General features: G+C 44.5%; 1 protein-coding gene across 2 annotated transcripts in view; it reads right to left on the bottom strand.

The window, feature by feature from the left end:
* Window positions 1-22053, bottom strand: part of CACNA2D3 (calcium voltage-gated channel auxiliary subunit alpha2delta 3) — an 890062-nt gene that overhangs the window by 180773 nt on the left and 687236 nt on the right. For both annotated transcript variants that reach the window (XR_014021224.1, XM_081287674.1), the window contains exons 17-24: window positions 21701-21784; window positions 14350-14421; window positions 14008-14069; window positions 12466-12533; window positions 7634-7679; window positions 7397-7494; window positions 3897-3990; window positions 468-563 (exon numbers count right to left, since the gene is read on the bottom strand). Coding sequence is in view for 1 of the 2 variants with exons in the window: in XM_081287674.1 (XP_081143800.1) it covers window positions 468-563; window positions 3897-3990; window positions 7397-7494; window positions 7634-7679; window positions 12466-12533; window positions 14008-14069; window positions 14350-14421; window positions 21701-21784 (620 nt within the window). In the remaining variant the exon portion in view is untranslated. The remainder of the gene's footprint in view (window positions 1-467; window positions 564-3896; window positions 3991-7396; window positions 7495-7633; window positions 7680-12465; window positions 12534-14007; window positions 14070-14349; window positions 14422-21700; window positions 21785-22053) is intronic.

Here is a 22053-nt window from a genome sequence, read left to right on the forward strand (position 1 = left end):
TCATGCTAAGCACAGAGGCTCAGAGGTTTCTTAAAACATAAACCAACCAACAAACAACAGATTTGAGGTACAGGCAGGCAGGAATTTCTCCCCATCTCTGCAAAATAGCTGAAGGCCCAGGAGCCATTCCTGAGGAGACCAGCCCTTCCTCCCTGTAGCTGATTCCGACAGCAGCAGCAGCAGCATCTCACATTTTCTAAAATGACTCACCAGACATGAGAGAACTCCAGATGGTGGACAGAAGCCAACAAGTATGAGGAACAAAGTATTGTAGAAGGGCCAGCCGGCAGGTGAACACATGCACTGAGGCCCCCATGGTAGAACAGAGAGGAGAAATAGAAGCAGGCACAGGGGGGGCCTGAACTTTGTTTCTATCATTGATAGAAGCAAGAATCGAAAGAAGCTTCCCCTTGAATTTTGCATTTTAGGAGCTCACCGGGCATCTGCAAAGGAGTCCTCCTACTTACTGATTGGTGAGCTGCTCAGCCCCAACGAACAGGTTGATTCTTGAGAGGCCCGTGCGGGTGCCTAGGAAAGCCACCTCGACGCCCTTGTCGGAATTCCTGAAAGAGAACAGCCGACGTTACAGAGTTGCTTCTGGATAGTGAGGAGATAATGGCTTTCGCATTTCAAGACTCACAGAATGTTTTACACAATAGCAGCTCTGAAACCTTTCAAAGAACTAATAGACTCACACATAGGCGTGCCCACACCCATGTACCAAGTTCAGAATACAATCTATGATCCCTTACAAAGGCCTTCATAGTGATACCTGCAGGATAAATGAAGAACTTCCTGTCAACATAAGGTGCCTGAGAAAAAATGTGCTTCTGTTCATAAACACAAAGTTCTGGGTGCTGGGTGCACACTTGTAATCCCAGATGCTTAAGAGGCTGAGGCAGGAGGAACACAAGTTCAAAGTCAGCCTCAGCAAAATCAAGGTGCTAAGCAACTCAGTGAGACCCTGTCTCTAAATAAAATACAAAATAGGGCTGGAGGGGGTATGTGGCTCAGTGGTTGAGTGCCCCTGAGTTCAATCCCTGATTCCCACCCCCTCCAAAAGAAAAGTTCTGGGTCCAGGTTCAGAAAGAGAAGCCTGATGGTGAGAAAGACTTTAAGGAAAGAAAAAAAAATGTTGAGGGATAGATTTGTTGCCTCAATGCTACCAAGTGTATTCTTGGTCTTGAGACCATTAGTGGAATCTGCCATGAGAGAGAATTAACAATTAATAGAGCCACTGAACCCAGTTTGCAGCATCCCACAGCTGGAAATCCTACATGGAAGGAATAGGCTTTGACTTCTGCAGAATTTTGGCAGCACCGACTTATAACTTCTACCACAGCATGGGTCTTCTTCTTGCCACCAACCCAGAAGTGATAAATAAAAGAATGACTTCTTCCAATAGCCTTGTGGGGTGCTATATAGCTTCAACAAGGAAAAGTAACTTGAAAATGTGAGCTGAACACAATGTTTCAACTTCCAAGGTCAACTTGATGCTGGAGCAGGATCTTCAGGAGACTTGCAATGTTCATTTTTCCAATGAAAAAAAGCAAATGGCTTTTCTCTACCAATAGAATTTTATCCTACACTTAAAGTGTGAAGAGAATGCCAATTGTTGAGTTTGCTTCTCTGTCCTAGTTGCTGGTAGCAATTTGATCCAGAGCACTATCCATGTTGTCTTTAGCATGAGATCATTTGGTATCTTGGGAGTAGTCGAGGTGGCCAATACCTTTAGGTATCTAAGGAGTGAATAAAAACCAACATAGTACATTTGTTTCTGCCTAGAGCCTACTTTAATTTGGAAAGCTGGGCTGTCCAACCAGACACAGATATGGGCTACAGAGCAAGCTACCATTTTAGAAACCTTTAGCGTATGTTAGAAATGAATCAGCCATCTTTACCCAAGATTTTAAGTTTCATGGAAGCCTGAAAGAAGCACTTCCACATTATTCAGAGGGGGAACAAATATCTTAGGAAATCTTCATTTTCTTCTAAACCTCCAGGATCCATGCAGGTAAGCAAGACATTCCAAATTACAATGGAAATGGCTGTCTGTCCTTGGAGATCCAGACTCACGTGTTAAATTTCCTGCCTGATATCTCTGCTTGGGACACTTCCAGCCATCTTGAATGTTCATGCCTAGAAGGGACCCTGGCCACAGGAAGCCCAAGCCTGCTCCTCCCTCAGTGTCTTCTGTTCCAGCAACAGCCCCATCTTCCCAGGCACTGGGGATGTAGACCTAGGAATGAACTTGAGGGCTCACTTTCCTCCTTTCAAAAAACAAACCCACCATCGTGTCCTTGGGGTCCTCCTTCTGAGGCAGGTCACAGGTGGCCCTCTTCTGTCTGTGTCCACTGCTCTGGTCCAAGTGGTAAATCCCTGGGACTCCTATAGGAACCTGTACTGTGGTTCTTACCCTATTACACACTGGTCTCTGTATAGCAGCAAGAGATTGATTTGTTTGTTTGTTTGTTTGTTTGTTTGTTTTGGGTATCAGGGATTGAACCCAGGGGCACTTAACCACAGAGTCACATCCCTAATCTTTTAAAAATATGTATATATATATATTTAGAAACAGGGCTTTGTCAAGTTGCTGAGGCTGGCTTTGAACTCACAATCCTCCTGCTTCAGATTCCCACGCCATTGCAATTGCAGGCATGACCCACTGTGATCAGCTGAGAGATCCTTTTTTTAAAAAAAAAATGCATTTCTGATCCTATTCTTCCCTTTCTTAAAACCCTTCAATGATTTTTCCAATACTCGGAATATGAAATCCACAATCCTGAACTGTCCCCCATCCCTGAGGTCCTGAAATATCTGATCTTTCTGCAGCTTCATCCTTTAACATTGTCCCTCCTAGCCTCCACATTTTAGCTCTGTGGATCTTCCTGAAATTCCTCAACTGTGTGTAATATTCTTTCACCTCAGGGCCTTTGCACCTCCTGGAATGCACACCAATTCATGAACTAGTATGCATTTCCCTAACTCTAGGTCTTGTTACTATCTACACAGACTTACTTTTCCTTCAAAGCAATTATTGCAGTTCTTAATCATACAGCACACCATAGATACCTAGGTACTATGATGGCAAATGTTCCTATCTGGTCACCTCCACTTCTCTGATACCTGGTTCAGTGCACACCATAGGTGCACACTCCATACCTGATAAGTGAATGAATGAAGGAAGGAAGGAAATATGAGAACAGAATGAATGACAGATGAGATAGGAGGGAAGTTCAAACAAAGGAAGAAACTAATGAAGAATAAGAAAATGGGAGAACCAAAGAATGCATCCCACCCTAAGGAAAAAGGAATGACTTTTCCTCTCATTTCTAATCTTTAGTGGGCTATTTGAAATAAGAGTAAAAATTTCAGAAAATCATAAGAAGCTGCTAACACAGTTCTTGCCCCAGTCTTTGATGTCAACTATCATTGACTTCCCTCCCGCCCTTTCCCCATCCTCCACTTAAAATATAAAACCACCGGGTTATATCTGACACCCCACTGAAATAGAGCCCTCCTTTCCCTGTCCGACTTACAACCTAGCCTGGCCCAGATCCCAAGTTCTCTGAAGTCTGTGAAGTTGAGGGAGCCCAGGCAAGGCAGGAAATGGATGCCCCCTTCACCCCCACCTCCTTGGAAGTGTCACCCTACCTCAGCATACCGAATTTCATGTAATGTTAAGACTCAAACAAATTACACATCAAACCCAGGAGCTCGCCGTCCAAGCCCCTGCTACTAATCTCCTCTAGCTCTTGTGGTTTGGAGCTTTGGGGAAAATTAAAGAACTTTAACACCAGGCTCCTAAAACAGTTTAGTTCTTTAAACCATAACCATATTTTGGAAACATCGGGTGAGGATATGGCCATGAAAGGGGGACACGTGCAGCCACTTACTCAGATTTGTTGAGGGCCAGGCTGGTCCAGTAGGCTTCAATGGGGGCACTCACCACTGCATCAAAAAGGACTTCTTGGATCAATTCTTTATCACCTGTAGGAGGGACGGAAGAGAAGATGGCTTTGGCTAGGTCCCCAAGAGGGGCACAGAGGGTGCTCAATAGCTCTGTTTGTTTGTTTTGGTATCATAAATTGAATTCAGGGGTCCTTGACCACTCAACCACCTCCCCAGCCCTATTTTGTATTTTATTTAGAGACAGGGTCTCACTGAGTTGCTTAGCGTCTTGCTTTTGCTGAGGCTGGCTTTGAACTTGTGATGCTTCTGCCTCAGCCTCTTGAGCTGCTGAGATTCCAGAAGTGTGCCACTGTGCCTGGCTCAATAGCTCATTTTGCAGTATCCATAGCTACTTTTTAGTACTCACACTGTGGATATATTGCTTTATGAGTTAACTTTCCACCAGCTGAAAATATAAAATAGTTCAGACACCTGATAAGCCAGAAGTACGGGGGCCAGTGAAACATTGCTGGGTTGTCTCACACTGCAGGTTCTACTGTCTCTCCCCATCTCAGAGTTCATGCCATGGACCTGCATGCTGACTCCCAGACTTGGAGACCAGAAGCTGATGCTCCTTGGAAAGTTGGCTCTTGTCATCCCTAATCTGTCTTCTACAACAGCCTGCCATTTTTGAGCATCCTGCTCTCAGACAATTGGAAGATGGGAAAAGAATACCATGACTTCAAGCTATAGGGACCCTATTTTTTTAACTCCATCCATTTAAGAATGTTAAAGGAGGCTGTCTAACCCCTTCCAAAGGAAGTCTTGGTAGAGCTCTGGGAAAGAGGTCAAGGAGTAAAGGGAGATCATGAGTCTGGGGGTGGGTGTTCTAGAACTCTCTGATCCCTCTGCAAGGGACAGCACCCAATAATCTCAGGGGGCCGGTAGTCTTCGTCAAGGCTGGGAGCCAAAAAGATAAAGGAGCTGTGCTTTAAAACAAAAATTGGAATCAACTTCAATCATCATCTAAAAGACAATGGATAAATTATACAGTTATGTAATGGATTTCCACACAATAATTAAAAAAACAGAATAGAGATAAAAGAGCAACACGAATAAATTTTAAAAATATGATGCATAGAAGCAAATATATGTATTATAACTGTGTGTAGTGATTCATAGAATATCATACCATATATTATAGACACAGATGAAATATCACTTATCTGAAATGATTGGCACCAGAAGTGTTTCAGATTCCAGATTTGGGGAGATTTTTGAAATATTTGTGTGTACATAATGAGATATCTTGGGAACAGAACCCAAGTGGAAACATAAAATTCATTCACCTTTCATGTGTATCTCATACAAATAATCTGGATATAATTTTATGTCACATCTTTAACAAACTTGGGAATGAAACCAAGTTTCACAATGTTATTTTACACTTGTGGTGCATCACATGGGTGCTTGAAAAGCTTCAGGTTTAGAGCATTTGGGATTTTAGATCTGTATAAATGTTTAATGTGAAAAATAATGAAAATAGTATATATTACTTAGGAATATCTTTCTGTGTACTAATAGCATAAAGTACATGAAAATGACGAACACGTATGGAAAGGCCATTGTTTCTGGGAGGGAAACGGGACAGGGCAGGGAAGGGTTGTACAGGGGCTTCAATAATTGGTGATGACAAGTATATCTCCACATCATGTACAACCACAAGAATAGGAAGTTAGACTCCATGTTTGTATAATATGTCAAAATATACTTGACTGTCATGTCATCTAGAGCAGATTATGCTTAGTGAAGCTAGCCAATCCCTAAAAAACAAATGCCAAATGTCTTCTTTGATATAATGAGAGCAACTATGAACAGAGCAGGGAGGAAGAGTAGGAAGAAAAGATTAACATTAAACAGAGACATGAGATGGGAGGGAAAGGGAGAGAAAAGGGAAATTGCATGGAAATGAAGGGAGACCCTCATTGCTATACAAAATTACATATAAGAGGTTGTGAGGGGAATGGGAAAATAAACAAGGAGAGAAATGAATTACAGTAGATGGGGTAGAGAGAGAAGTTGGGAGGGGAGGGGAGGGGGGATAGTAGGGGATAGGAAAGGTAGCAGAATACAACAATTACTAATAGGGCATTATGTAAAATTGTGGTTGTGTAACCGACGTGATTCTGCAATCTGCATTTGGGGTAAAATTGGGGGTTCATAACCCACTTCAATCTAATGTATGAAATATGATATGTCAAGAGCTTTGTAATGTTGTGAACAACCAATAAAAAAAAATCCTTAAAAAAAAGTACATCAAGCAAATATGGCAAATTATTAAGAAAATGACTAGCAACTAAAAATTGTACTTTTCACATTATCTCGATGCTTTTGGTTTTGAAGAATATATCATTAAAAACTAAAATGAAATGAAAAACTGAACTTATCCGAGGTCCACCTGGTCCTTTCCCTCCCAGAGCACATCCCCCAAAATAAACCCATTCCATCCTATGTGGTTTAGTGTCTGGAATTGCTGTGGGGATCTCCTAAGATGACACATCATGCACTTTTCACATTATTGAATAGAGGATGTTTGTGAGAGGAGAACAGGTGCCATGCTTATTTGGGGCTGGATGGGGGTGGCTTCTCCACCCACATTGCAGCTGCTGGGGCTATCTTGTGATTGTACAGGGTCTACTCCTGTCTTGGGGGAACATCCAGACCTGCTGCTTCTCCCCTCTGCCTCTGGGCACAGCCATTGGCCACCTCTTACCCACCCACCCAGCTCTCCAAAGGACACCTGGTGGAGGAAAGGAAGAAGAGCTTCTAGCTGTCATGACAAGCAACACGGGTGGGTTGTAGCTGCCCTCTCAAGAGAGCCAGGATACCTAGATTATGGGTTTACAGGAAATAATCCTATTTTCCGCCTTGGTTTCTCATTTGTAAAACAAGGCAACTGGCTGAGCACCCCAACCCCACTCCTCCTGTCTGTCTGTCTGTCTGTCTCTCTGTGGTACCCAGTATTTAACTCAGGGGCGCTCAACCACTGAGCCATATCCTCAGCCCCTTTTTTGTATTTTATTTAGAGACAGGGCCTCACTGAGTTGCTTAGCAGCTAGCTAAGTTGCTGAGGCTGGCTTTGAACTCGCAATCCTCCTGCCTCAGCCTCCTGAGCCCCTGGCATTACAGGCGTGCACCATCGTGCCCGGGCAGCTGAATTGATCTGATCGTCCCCTCCCAGGTGTGACATTTCCATCCCATTCAATTGTGGAGACAAACCTAATGCAAAGAGTCAAACCAGGATTAGAACTATGCCACCTTCATTAAACTATAGTTTTCCTCCTGCTCCTACAGAAAGCAGATACTTGGCTGGGTTTAATGTGACTGGGAGTCCATGCCAAAGCACAGTTTCACTGAGAACTGAGGCAAGCCATGGTTTTGAATTCAGACCCCATCCCCTCACGCCCACCCATGCGCGTAGTGGGCGTTTTGAATGCGCACTCACATTGCAGCAGCGGCTCTTTGCCTTTGAGGTAGAGCTTGATAGCTTCTAGTTGAGACAGGTGGCGGTGCTCCGGGTGCAGGTCTGTGTTGCAGTAGGACCTGAGAACATGAACAAGCGCATAGGAATAGTCACTGCTTCTTCCTTTGCCTCTGAACCAGGACAAAAAAAAAACTAGAAATCAAAGAAAGCAACAGATAACAGTTGCCCAATGAAGAGGAAGGACGGTTGAATTCTTACCATTCATCTGCCAAGGACACATCGGGGTGTTCCAAGTCATGAAGGCCTGGAAGTCAAGGAGAAAGGGCTAATGAACAAGCAAAGTCCCCTCTCATCCTCCTGTGTGCTTCAAATATTTTAAGGGTAAGGCTGTGGGGTGGGTCAAGGGTATACATTAACTCTCAAAAGTGTCTGGGAATGGGTATTCCAGACAAAGGGGTCAAGTTAGAGAACTTGTCCAGGCAACTCTCTCTCCCAGTCTCCACATTGCTCTGCCAGTACTGCCACCTTCCCTGGCCACACACCCCAGGAAACCTTAAGGCCTTAAAGTGAGTCCCAGGAGGGCCAACTTAGAGACACCAACTCTGGAGTCCCAGGCAGTCCGAGATGGGAACTAGCTTCCACCACTTCATTCCTCTGTGATGTTAGCAGGTTACTGTATTTCAGTAAATGTTCGCTTCATCATGTGCAAAGCTGGAATGATAATCGTCCCTAGCTGATGGCTACTTGTGAGGGTGAAATTATAGGTTGAACCATATGAAATGGTCACTACTCAACTGCTTTTGACCAGCAAAAATTGCTAGTTGTTACAGAATCCTAAGTAGAAGTGAGTCATATGTCTAGGAAGGTAGTGAGGGGTGTTGGGGTTTTCAGGGAATCCGGAAGGTTTTATAGAATGTTCCAGACCACCTTAACTCTGTGCTAGGGTTTGTCCCTGGAAGGTGCATGTGCTGGAAGCTTGGTCCCCAGTGCACTGATAATGAGAGGTGGGGCCACGTGGAATGTGATTAGATCATTGGAACACACCCTTGGAGGAATTATAATGTAGTTCTTGAAGGACTGGGTTAGTTCCCACAGGAGCAAAGACTGAGCTTGATCCCTCCTCCTTCTCTTGCCTCTTCAAGTGCACAGGTGCCCTGACTGCATGTGTGATTCCCCTTTCTGCTACTTGGCCATGTTATTTCACAGCCAGAAGGCCCTCATCAAAGGAGGCCACCCAATCTTTCAGTCTCCCAAACGGTGAGCTAATAAAACTTCTTACTTCAAAAAGAGCACCCAGCCTCAGGTATTCTGTTATAGCAACATGAAATGGGCTAGGACACATTGTGAAGTCCCTGGTTTTATTTGCATCTTCATGGGCATTGATTTCACTGGGCTATCAGCAGACTTGTACTTTGAGTGACACCCTCAGGCACTTCTATGATGCTTATAGCCTGTTTGAGGAAGCCCATTTCCCAAATGACTAAGAGTATCTCACCACACTCAGGTCTCCAATTTCCTTCTCAAATATGTATGCAGAAAATAATAGTGAAATAGTTGACCTATCACTGCACAATCTCACTTGATATTTTTGAGATTTGCTTTTTTTATTTTAAATATTCTGTTTTCACAAATTAATTGTCAATTATTTCCCACTTGATTTTAAGGAAGTGGATAATAATAAGATGGAACATCAGGCTTTAACACAAAACTCGGAAATGTCATATCAACTCTGATTTATATCAACTACACATCACAGGTAATACCACATAACTCATGAACTCCACAAGGTAGTTGAATGGGACAGTAGTGGATCCTGAGGACAATCCAGCCATCCGGATATCTTTTCTTCCCTCTCTGGTATCCCTCTCTCCTTTTCTTTCTTCCTTCTTTCCTTCAATATTTTTTTACTTAGAAACCACTCTACACCAGATACTATTCTAGGCCCCAAGAATATATCATGGAATGAAACAAAAATCACGACTTTAATGATATTTAAAATTTAGTGACAGAAAAAAGATAAGTAGATAAAATTGAGATTAAAATATACAGCAAGCCAGCTGGTAGAGTCAGGGATATGAAGGAAAAGAGTGTATGGGATAAGAGAAGAAGGGCCACAGGTTGACAAGGTTAAGAGAGAGTGAGTTCCTTTTTTGATTGTGGTGACCATGGAAGGCTTCCCAGAGAAAGTGACTTTCAAGCAAAATCTGAAGAAGGAGAGAGAAATACATATGCAGACAGCAAGAAGGATGCTTCTTAAAGGAATAACAGGTACAAAGGCCTTGAGGTGGATCTATTCCTTCCTGGAAGATTTCTTCTTTCTTTCTTTTCTTTTTCTTTTGGTACCAGGGATTCAACTCAGGAACACTTCATTTTATTGCTTTTCCTCTGAGTTCCTAGGCACCAAAGAAATGTAATTGTTCTCTAATTCCCTCACTTCTGGCTTCAGTCCTTCTGACAACATCATATCTGCTGATGATTGCTACTATCAACCGTAACGGCATAAGCTGTAATTTGTTAAAAACACTTTTTTGTGTATAATGCACATAAAAGATTAAAAAAAAAGTGTTCAAGGAGATCCAGAAGAGACACTGTTCCCACAGGTGGATCCCAGTGCACAGCTTCAGGCACGGTCATGACCCCACAGACTTTTGAGCCAAGTCCACCAAGGCACCATCTTGGTAGAATCTGGCCTTGGCAATGCATATGGAAAATTCCTACATTCTACAGGGAAGCATTCCTGATGGAAGAACCTATTCCACTGTGGTTGCCTTGTCCAGAGAACTCCTTCCCTTTCCAAGAACAGAAGAGAACACTGGTCATGCCATGGCTCTTGGAGATTATGAGACCCTCTCCTAGTTAGCCTGAGGGGAAGCAGCTCTCTTGGAGTCTGTTACTCAGCCAAGTTGGCAGGGTTGGGCGTCCTGTATTTACAGAGGACCAACAGAGAGGGGAAGATCTGTCTTCATTTGTGTGGATAACCACTCTCCCCCTTGCTGAGGAGCATTCATGCACTAATTTCTTGCATGGTGGTTAGAGTTAGCTCTGAAATCCTCTCTATGTGTCCACAGAGCTGAACAGCCATGGAACATATAGGAACAAGATAGTGACCCCCCAAAATGATCCAAAAGACAATGCAAAACAACTGTGTGTGGGGGGCATGGGGGAAGGAGAGAGAGGATGAGAGATAGGGAGAGGACTGGAGAGGGAGGGAGAGAAAACAGAGAAAGGAAGTGAGGGACAGGTCCACATTTTTCAGAGTGACTAAGGGGACATAGAAGATCCATGCCATCTGTTAGCAACCTCTCCTGTAGTTCCGACTGCGAGTTCTCTGTTTTACCTCGGATGGCTCAGATATGAATTTTTGTGTTTATTGGGCAGTGAATGTCCACAGAGCCACACAGCTTATAAAGCCAGAAAATTCTAGATGTTAAAATATACTCTCCAAGAACGCTTCCTATAGGGTATCTTGCCCAAATGACAAAGTTGCTTGTTTCTTCTTGAGAGTCTCTGGGAAGAGAGGTGTTATGGTTTGGATGTGAGGTGTTCCCCAAAAGCTCATGTGTGAGACAATGCAAGAAGGCTTAGAGGGAAAATGACTGGGTTATGAGATCCTTAATTCAGTGAATTAATTCAGTGAGTTAATCCCCTGCTGGGATTAACTCAGTGGTAGCTGAAGGCAAGTAGGGTGTGACTAAAGGAGGTGGGTCATGGGAGGCATGGCTTTAGGGTATGTTTGTAGCTGGTGAGTGGAGTCTCTCTCTGCTTCTGATCATCCTGTGAACCACTTCCCTCCACCACACTCTTCTGCCATTATGTTCAGCCTCACCTCAAGTCCCAAGGAATGGAGCTGGCTGTCTATGGATTGAGACCTCTAAAACAGTGAGGCCCCAAATAAACTTTTCCTCCTCTACAATGGTGCTGGTCAGTTCTGTTACTCACAGTGGTGAAAAAGCTGACTTAAACAAGAGGCCACATAATTATCTCTGTGGTGGGCACAAACTGGGTTCTGCCCAGTGAGCTCCTCTACTCTGGTCTTTTCATTCTGTAAGATCTCATGATCACCAGGGAGACAAAACCCAACACCTGGGAATGTTTCAGGGACAATCGGCAGGAAACCAGAAAGCCACCTATGGAATTCGGTGTCTTGGGGACCCTCACATTCCCCACTCCTGCTCCATCCATCGTCTGAATGAGAAATTTACTGCATTCATTTGTATGCAGTTCTAACCAATGAAAACCTGGCTTGGACCTGACTTCCCTATTCCTAGCCTTCCCTGGAACCCCCAGAAACCTTGTTGGTCTAGTTGGAATCCTTCTCCATGAAGATTCAAGATCTAACGCCCAGGCTGGGCAAGTGACTCACTCAGGGTCCCTCAGGGAGCAGAGTCCTCCAGAGCCCATGTCCAGCCCTCCCCACATGCTCATGATCATTGGAAGGTAAACTTTTTTGAACTCGTGGGCTGTTGGGAGATGAAAAGGACAGTATGTGCGTGGCAGCGATTTTACAGTTTACAGAGTTGCGACAGCTGCTACTGTTTACCGGAGTCACTGTGCGCTGAGGCTTTATGGAGACGGGAAGCTCAGAGAACCACAAGGTGCTACTTCCTCTCTCTGCATCTGTAAATCATTCCAATGGTCACATTGGCCTTTGGGCCAGGGCTGCCATGAAACTCAAGTGAAATCTGTGGCTTAACTGCATACACCTCTGTTCTCATGCTCCCACACCCACCAACCAGGGCTTGAGTTTTTGCATTAATTTCTGTTGCTCCTGGCACTGATCTTTAGGTAAAATATAGCTGGTGAACAATCCCTATGAGTTGCCCTCGCAACTTTGTGAATTCAAATAGAACCTAGATCAATTCAGTCATCAGGAAGGCCACCCCTCTATGGGGTTCCTGCCCATTCTGAAATCGAGGTGATTTTGGCAACAACGGCAGAGCAACCAGGGAGCAAAGGTTTGAGTCAAATGCATAAGGGATGAGGCAGAGGTTTGAACCATGAACAAGTTCCTCAGCTAACTTGTAGCTGGCTCCCGACCCTCCCTCCCACACCACAGAATAAGGCCAGCCAAGGCAGTAGTAGCACATTACCTTCCTCGATGGTCACGTTCCCCCGAAAGAAATACTTCCCATGGCCTCTGGAGAGCGCCACACCTAAACTGTGCAGAGAAACAAAGCAGACCTTGAAGTCCATGGCATCAACCGGAATAGACTTGCGGGCTAACATTTTTTTTTCCTCTCTCTCTTTTTTAATTTTTTAAATTTTCCATTTTCACGTTTCCATTTCATGTTCTGTAAACAATTTTTTCCAACAGTTTACTTTCAAAAACCTCACTGATTATAGTGGGTGTTGGTTTTTCTTAGGTTGGAACAACTGCTTCAAAGACATTTCTGATTGGAAATGCCAGCAGCCATTGGCCGCCCTGGTATTTTCAAAACGTGTGGCCAGCAGCTCACCCCTGGGGCAAGTCCTTCTCTGGGATGTCCTCCCAAGGGCCACGCAAGGGCCACGTACCCTGCTCCCTGCTACCACCTTATACTCCAAGGCCCTACATGCAGCCAGAGATGGGTCTTTCCAGAACCTGAAAGTTTGGGACTAGAGAAGATTGACCCTTTCTCAAGGACAAAAAGAAAAGTCCTCGTTATTGCTAATGGGCAGCCACATGATTGGGTTGTGGGCTTCTGTTCCCAGGCCTCTCTCTGGGCCATAAGCTTTCCACACTCTCCCTGGCTCGATTTAAGCAACTTTCTGTTTTTTTGCCTAAAGTCAGAGACTCTGTTTTAGAAACACAGTCTCTTCCTTTGGCACACTCGCTTAGCGGCTCATGAGTTCCCTGATTGCTCTGGTTCCACATGGAACCCGCCCTTGATCCCTGGCAGCCTGCGACAGTGATGCTGGAACTTACTTTTTAGATTACTCTATAGAGACAGTAAACTCTTTCTCTCCTTAGCTCTGCCAGATACCAGTGCAGGAAAAAGGAAAGAGCATGGGTGAGATGATTTTTTTTTTTCTTTTTAGGAACTATGTCACAACACCAAGTTAATAGTGGCAGACGACTTTAGAAGGCTTACATATGCATCTGAAAGCAGGCAATGAGGCAAAACCAATTTTTTTTTTTCAGGACTGTTACAGAGGGACAACAGGAATCAAAGGTAGACGAGCAACAGGGGGACAGTTCAGAGAAGTCAAAACAGAAGCACAACATGTACGGATGAGATGCTACCTCTGGGTTTGAAGGATTGTCTTTGAGTCATGAGAATGGAAGGCAAAATTGGACCCAGGAGGCAGCGAGTTAGATGGTGGAGGACGTTGATATAACCCCTCTGAACTGGTCTCCACCCTTCATGGGAAACCCCAAAGCTTTTTTACTTTTTATTTTATTTTTTCTTGCTCAGTAATGAAATGCAAAGCCATGACCAATCGAATGAGCTCTCCTGGGTGAGCCTGAACCATCTTCCCCCTTTTGGAACATAAAGACCAAGCAGCCTGGGAAAAGCCCCTTCCTCACTCTTTCCAGCCTTTCGGCAGGGTGTTTGTTATCTTCAGATGATGAGCTCTGAGAGCGTCAGCAGGTTTTGTACAAACACACTGATGGGTCTGATGGAATGTCCATGTATTATGGTCAGCTCTACCTGAAAGGGGTACCCTTGATGTCTGTATAATAGTAGTCATTTGTCATCACCAAAACCCGTTTCTAGATTGAAAGAAAACAAAAAAAAAAGTCGTAGAGAAAAGAAAAACACGGTTAGTCGGCTAGGTGACGGTTTTTTTTTTTTTCAGAAATCAATAAAAATAAATGGACACGCTATGATCAGGTTAACGGTACTACATGAATCTCGTCTGAGATAAGTAAAGACAAGAGAAAAATGATCTCGGCGAAAGATATTTATTCCAGATAGAGCTTTCAAAGCTATTTTTTTTTCCACAGCTGTTTGTTTTAAATTAAGCAGCAAGAATGTTTGAGAAAAATGTACCCCTTTGTCCACTGTCTTCTTCACCTCCATGGAAAACTTGCCCGTCTTTCGATTCACCATGGCGTTTCTTAACTAAGAGGATAAAAGGAAATCTGGGTGTTAGTTCTTTCCTGGGTTGTGCACACCTCGAATCCTTAGTTTGAGCACTTTTGATGGCTTGTGCAAAACAGAGATGAGATTCCCACTCAACCTGGGGTGCTTCTGCCGGTTGGGCAGCATATTGTCTGCTGATCTTTAAAACAGGACAAACACCCTTGTACAGCCAGAGAGAGGCCAACATCAATGAATAAATGACTTTCAACTTCAATTTGGGGTCCTGGAGGGAACCTCAGGATAGGGACAAAAGAGCCCCTGCCAGGCAGGTTCATCCCTAGAGAGCCAAAGAATGGACTCCCAGCAATCCGCTAAAACACTCATGCAAGAGCATCCCTGGGGACAAGTCCCATTTTCACAAAGGGTACTGAATAGTCACGAAGAAATCATTTTTTTTTTCCCAAAGATAATCAAGTTAAAGACATTTTCCTACCCAGTAGTTTAAGGGGAAAATAAAAACAAAAGACCCATCATTTGGAAGACAGGGATTAGCTTTTTATAGCATGAATCATGTTCAAACGCTGGCTGAGAAATCCCAGTCAATTAATGGCCTTGCTGACAGCGCAGTGAATGGGGGTGGGGGGGCAACCCAGTCTCTGATTTTTGGAGGTCCCATCTAGGAACAGAGAGTCAGGTTGTCCTCCCCCACCCCTGGCTGACCTCACCTAATTACGTGTGGCCCTTCCAGGAGTTCAGAGGAGGACAGCAGACGCTGGGATGAAAGATGTGCCGTCATGGGCACCAACGGGACCCGACAGGCAAGGCCATTTAATGGGACAGGAGCAAAAACTGACAAGCCACAGCCCGCCAGGAAAACCTCTTTCCTAGCACAAGTCTCAGTCCTTTATCCTTTTCCCCCTCTTTTCTCCTTTGAGGAGCTTGAGTTAAGATCTGACCGATAGAAAACTGCGACGTTTGCAAGACACCTAAATTGGATTCAGGGCTGTCTAGATTTGGGTTCACGTTCCCCCCATCTTCTGTGAGAAAGAGTAAAAGCATAATTTTTCGCTGGAGGCATGTATAAAATAAAACATATATTTGACTCTAGATATATTTTTTTTAACAACACATAATGGGCATTTCTGGAAATATTTTCCCATTTTTAACTTTTTGTGGTTTTGGATGGGGAGAGCTGGTCCTAATTAAGTCTACTTTCTAACTTTTTAAGAATGCCTCAATTTATCTTTAACATGGTTTTCATTTCTTCTCTTTCTTGGTGCCTGCCTAAAGCCATTTGGGACCTTCCCCTCTCAACGGTCCCCAGGCAAGTTAGAGATTAGGTAAGCCCCTCTCTCTGTACAGCCCCACCCCCCACTCCCAGTAGCACAGAACAATTGGCAGGCGGCCTGGGAGGGCCCAAGGTCAGGGTCACAGTCCTGCTCTTGTAAAAAACAATCATGAAAGCAGGTTATCCTTATTGAATATGTAGTTGTGAGACACGATTGCACTGTAGCTTAGAAATGGACTGTGCAGCCAGAACTTTATGATCTTGGGCAAATTACTTACCTTGTCCGTGCCTCAGTTTCCCCTTCTAAAAAATGGAACACAATGACAGCACCCATCCCATAACGTTATAGGGAGGATTAGATGGGTTGGTGGTTAGAAGAGTTCCTGGTAACATGCTAAGCGACCAATAGATATTAACTACTCTCCATCGTCATCATCACCACCATCACCAGCAGATACCTTTGCCATCTTCCTTTAAGTTATCATCCTCCTCACTCTCCCAGTGTGGTGTTGGACACCTTGCCATAGCTTAAAGAATAGGATTCAAGCACCTTTTTGATTGGTACAGACACCCAAGCTCTAACCTATGCTTTTTAAACTTTTGTGACATAACCCTATAAGAAATACATCCACGATGCTCTCCGCATATCCTGTTCCAGTAGGTTCCATTGTTTTTCTCTGCTGCTGCTCAGTAACCACTAAATGGATTTGGTGACCTCATCCCTAACTCCCCAGGTTGAAAACGGCTGCTCTTGGCCACCTGCGAGTTGACACAGACTGAGAAGGAGAGAGCCAACCCTGAATAGCAAGGTTCAAGTTTGGCCACTGACACATCCCAGCTGTCCTCTGACCTCTCTACGGCTCAGTTTCTTCAGCTATCCTTCAATCTGTCAAAGGTGTCCCCGAGCGAAGATTCCCAGACCACAGGGATCCTAGGGTTCTGTTAAAAGCTGTGGTCATCAGATTCTCATGGAGCACATGTTACTGATAGAGACTATTTCCTCAGATCTATGTGTTGGGTTCCATTTTTAAAACTTGCAAAATTGTCTTAATTATTATCCCTATTTGACATGGGGGGAACCTGAGACTTAGGTTAAGAAATTTGGCCCAAACTTTGAGCCCAAACTTGTAACCTCTGCTTCTCAAATCGGGAGGAAAAAGTACTTGGGAAAAATTACATATTTTGATGTTAATATAAAAAGTATCTTATTATTCCTAGATTTTTTTTTAATCAAAGAAAAGTTTTCAAAATTGGCCATTCCCTAGTCTGTGGTTTTAACTTCCCTGTAGGCTCTTCCATATGCTCCAAGTCCTGTGGATCCAGGACTGTTGGAAAAGTGCTTTTCTTTCCTTATTGCCAGAGGAGGAAAGCGGGGTTGGCAGATTTTCAATAGACTGTCTGTGAAAATATAGCATTGTGAGATTGGAACATTCTAGAAATGTCCCTTTTCTATCTGAGGATGCTGGGGCTTTAGAAGAGGAACAGTTGGCCCAGAATTACATGGTCAGTCAGTGGCATCCCTATATTCCAAGAGGGCTCTGGCACCCAGGGGGCAGGCAAGAGTGAAGGAGAACAGCAGCACAGTCCATCTTCACTAAGGGGAAGAAAAACATGATTAATGGTGCTACTCAGGGTTGTCTGAATATCCTTTGAACTTTCCACTACCTGGATCTTCAACAGGGCACAACTGGAAAAATCAAATGTCCTGGCAGAAGAAAATTGCCAAACGAATTTTGGTGTGTCCATATGTTAGCATAGTATACAGTCATTAAAAATCACATGCACCGATGTTCAACTTCACACATAGTCAAAAAAAGGCAAATGAGGGCGTCAGTGATACGGGGTAGCTTCATTTTTCCCCGTCAGGCATCAATCACTTACAAGTGTGATGACACAGTGGACGTTGAAGCATCTTTTGTCACAGAATGGTCACTGTTAAAACCTCCTCCAGAATGGTAAACTACCTGCTTGGCCAGCTTCCTCAGTCTGGGACCCCCACCTTTGTTATCCAGTTCTGATATCCTTCTCTAGAGCCCCCAGGGAATCTTCGTCTCCATCAGACTCCAAACCCATCACAGCACCCATTTTTCCTGACAGCACGTTACAGATGCAGGCTGCACTTGAGTTCCAGTTTGAGCCTTCTGCCCTTACCTCCCATGCAGAGCTCATTAGGGAAGCTTCCCTTGGAGAGCCAATGGCCACCTTAGGTTGTGTGTGTAATTACATAATGATAGCTCCTTTTCCTAATGGTGGCTCCTTGTCCACATTAGAACAGGAGCCTCACCCTTCCCAGTGCACAGGCAGCCTGCACTTCCAAGCCCCTAATGACATGCCACCTGGCCAGGCTGAGAGATTAAAGGGAAGGGAGATGCAGTGGATAAATAGCTCTGTCATTCTCAAGCAAGTATTCAGCCAGCACATGGACACATACATAGATGGGCATGGGGCGCCTCAACCACAGAATTGCCCCATCATGTATCAACCTGGGTTCTTAGGGTGGGCTTTGGTTTGGGGGTCTAGGGCCCAAACATGAGCTGCAGAGACACTGGAGACAGTATGTAGATAAATGCAATATGTGGCTGAAAATCTCAGAAATATGCCCCAAGAGAAGAGGTTTAAGGGACTTTGGGGGGGGGAACTTTCCATGAGAGCCATCATGGTAAGAAGAAATGTGGGTTGACTGGGGAGTAGGAGGAAAAGGCTAATGACTCAACTGAAGGGACTTCAGGCAGAATCCGTGGGGCAGGATTCACAATACCATGTGGACAAACATTGTCTAACAGCCACAATGTGCAAGGTCCCATATTCTCTGCATTAATCAGGGGACAAAAACCCATCTGCCATGAGGTACTGAAACACAAAGACTCAAGACTCAAGGGCTCTTGTCTATGGTGCAATCATGTCAACAGCACAACTTGAGGGCTGAACTGCCTGAGCTGGAATCCATGTCAGGTCCCCTGGGACCACTGCACCAATTGTCTGTCTTGGGTTCCTTACCTGTCAGATGGAGATAGCAAAAACACCTACTTCCTAGAATTGCTATGAGAAATACATGTGTTCATACATCCATGGTACTTAGAACACTACTGGCCCGTAGCTATATATGGTAGCTATTATTACTTATATGAGTATTCTCTATTTATAGAAATAATCATGTTCACTGTGGAAATGTTGGTAATGACTAAAATGTAATGCAGGGAAGTGGGGACACCAAACCCATCCTTAATTTCTTCAGCCATGTCTGGGAATTTATAACCAAGGATAAACACCAAAGATAATTTTTTTTTTTCCAGAGGTGATCTGCACTGGTGATTCAGACTGGAACATGCATGTCTCAAGGTCCCCTGCTGACTCATTGGGTCCCCCAAAGATCTGTCCTACTTACTGTATTGTTAACCCAGCACCTAACTCATCCTGTGAACTGGGACAGAAGTCCCATTCATATCATTCTGCATGGGCTTTTCTTTTTTCTCTTCTTTTATTATTTTAATTTTAGCCAGTCTATTTTGCACATGCTTAACAGTACATGTGATCTTACATCATTTTTGGAAGTATGCAGAGTCTATGCTATAAATGTGGTCATTAAACTCAACAAGAGCCTAGTTGTCCAAGAGGAGTATAATTCTCCTTCCAAGTTCTCTGCAGCTGGGCAGACTCTGCCGCTTCTTCCTCAGTGGGCTCTGCTTATATGCCTTTGCCATATCTAGACCAGCAGACACATGAGGGATTCTGTGAAGACTTCCCAAAGATGCTTCATATAGATTCCGAATTTCCCCAATCATCAGGGTGCAAATCCCCAAGGGAAAAGAAGCCTCTGGGGAACTTTCCATGGGAATCATCATGGTAAGAAGAAATGTGGGTTGACTGGAGAGTAGGAGGAGAAGGCTCCAAGTCAAACTTTCTGAGAACAAAAGGATTCACATTACAAATGTACCATGTTCCCAAGATGACAAGACACAAGACCTGAACCAAAGAGTTAACTAAAGATCCGTTTATGCAGAAAGAAAACCCTGGGCTGGCTTGAGGTGTGGGCACTCTGAGAACAGGTAATTGAGAAACTGATGCTTGCAGTTCCAATGAGAAAGGAAATTGGAATGAGGAGATCGAAAGCTCTCTGAACCATGATTAGAGAAGGGAGATATTAGCTCACTGACATTTTTTCTGGGGTATCAGGGGTGATTACAGCAAGCCCAATCAAGTGTGGGACTCTGAAGCAAGCATGAGAATAATCAAGTTTGCCTTCCTTATTGACTAAAATGGAAAAGAAGACAGGATGGGGCAGCTGATAAGATTCAAGCCTTCTGGGAAAGAAAGCAAAAGGATCCAATGAGGTCAAAACAAACCCAAACTAAAGCAAAGGCAAAAGTAAAGATAGAAGGAAAAACACACACACAAACACACACACACACACACACACACACACACACACACAATGGACAGTATTCTTCAAAGACTCATGAGACAAGAAGTTAGAAAGTGTAAGTCCATAGAACAGTGATTCATGAGAGGGTCACAAGAGGGTTAATGAACAGGATGAGGATATTACCAACCATGGCGGCTGCTCAGAATGCTCACCTGTCCATGTAGCAGGGTAAGCACATTTATATCTTCCAAAATTGTAGTAGGGATTATCATCATCATCTCATTTTCTTGGGGATAATTCCACAATGAACAAGAATAACCCTGAAGGGCCGAGGTCATAGTCACTCACTGGAGACAAACAGCAGTAGAGGTGAGCAGACCCCTGGTAGCCTGCATCCTCCGCACTGCTGAAGCTGGGTGTGCGCACTGGATGCAGGTATGATCCAGAGAACCTGCCGGCATCCTGGTAACCATGTTTAAGAAACAAGAAGATCTCAAACTCTACCAGGTCTCTGAACTGACATGATGTCAGAGTCCTGGCATGTTACTCTGTCTGAATGTGGAAACTAGATTTAGTGTAGATGGAGAAGAAAATGGGTTAAATTTCTAAAACAGACACGACTTACATTCTAGAGGGGAGAAAGAAAATCGGACATCCACGCTAGCTGAGGTGATTTAGGGAACAGAGGATGTGAAAAGAAGGAGAGCCACAGCAAGAGAGATGTGAGGCTGGCCCGACTTCTAGGCAGCATAAGAACCCTGCCTGGGATTTCAAAGGGTTCTCCTACACATTGCAATGGAAGGCAGGGCAGAGTGGGAGAAGGACTGGATGCTAAGTCAATGATGAGGCTTAAGGAAGGACCCCACACAAATCTGGGACGGTAGGACAGAGAAAAGAGACACCATATGAAACAGGGAAGGGGGGAGGCTTCAGATGGTGACACCTGGGAGATGATGATTGAATTAAAGAGAGTTGGCCTGGATTTACACCAAGGAAGCTGCGTCTAGCACATCTGATTTATTGAGAAAGTAACAAGAAGACTTGACGGGGTTAAGGCAGAGGCATAAGGAAAACTTTTGATCCAGTACCAGGCTGTCTGTGTGTGGGGAGGAAGCACCATGTGCTGTTGCAGTGTATCTGCTGGTAGCAGGGAGAGAGGCCAGGGAGGCTTGGGAAAAGCGGGGGCAACCACGCAGGAGGAAAGCAGGCCTGCAAAACCCTGGGCTGCTCTTCAAAGAGAAGGACTGAACCCATGAAGTCCTGACAGATGGATCCTGGCGGCCTAGGAGCCTGCCTGCTTGGCCTGTAAGCACCCTGATTTTGTAGCGGGCAGGGTCTCCTGTTGCTCAGCCAGGCCTTGCCTGAGATGGCAGGTGCCATCAAGTGCCCTGGGCGGAAGACTGGATTTATCAGCAGCAGAAAGGAACAGAGTCCAGCAGGAAATAGTGTCAGCAGACTGCTCAAGCAGGTGGGTGGCTGACCTGTCTGCAGTTGGTCCAGCGAACCAGCAGGAAAGTTCTAAGACCCCAAACATGATAAAAGGATCCATTGTCTCCACATCTCTCTGATGGCCAGGTATCCCTCTGGTGAGTCTCTTGTCCAGCTTCTGGGACAGCCTCAAGTCAACAGAGCTCCCTCCCCAGGTGGCTTCAAAACAGATCACTTACCACATCATCTCGGTCTTCCCACTCCACCTCAGAGAGGTCCACACTACTGTAATTAGGTTTCCTTCGCTTTTTGCCTTCTTCATACTAGCATTGGGAAAAAGAGAAAAAAAAATATCCATGAAATCATTAGCCAGGGCAAACTTTATCTTCCAAGCCCTGTTGCCCAGATGGGGACTATGAGTGAACAGGTGTCACAGAGAAACCCCGCAGGGTGACAGTCTTCAAGGTTGTAATGGCCAGAATGCTAAGCCCAGATGACTGAATATTTCCTCCAAGCCAGGGGATACAAAAGCCAATTCTTTGATATGAATCTACCTAGCAGACTCCTTTGTTTCCAAAATACCAGAGGCAAA

The sequence above is a fragment of the Spermophilus citellus genome, assembly GCF_964194105.1.
Source record: "Spermophilus citellus genome assembly, chromosome: 3".
NCBI classification, from domain to species: Eukaryota; Metazoa; Chordata; class Mammalia; order Rodentia; family Sciuridae; genus Spermophilus; species Spermophilus citellus.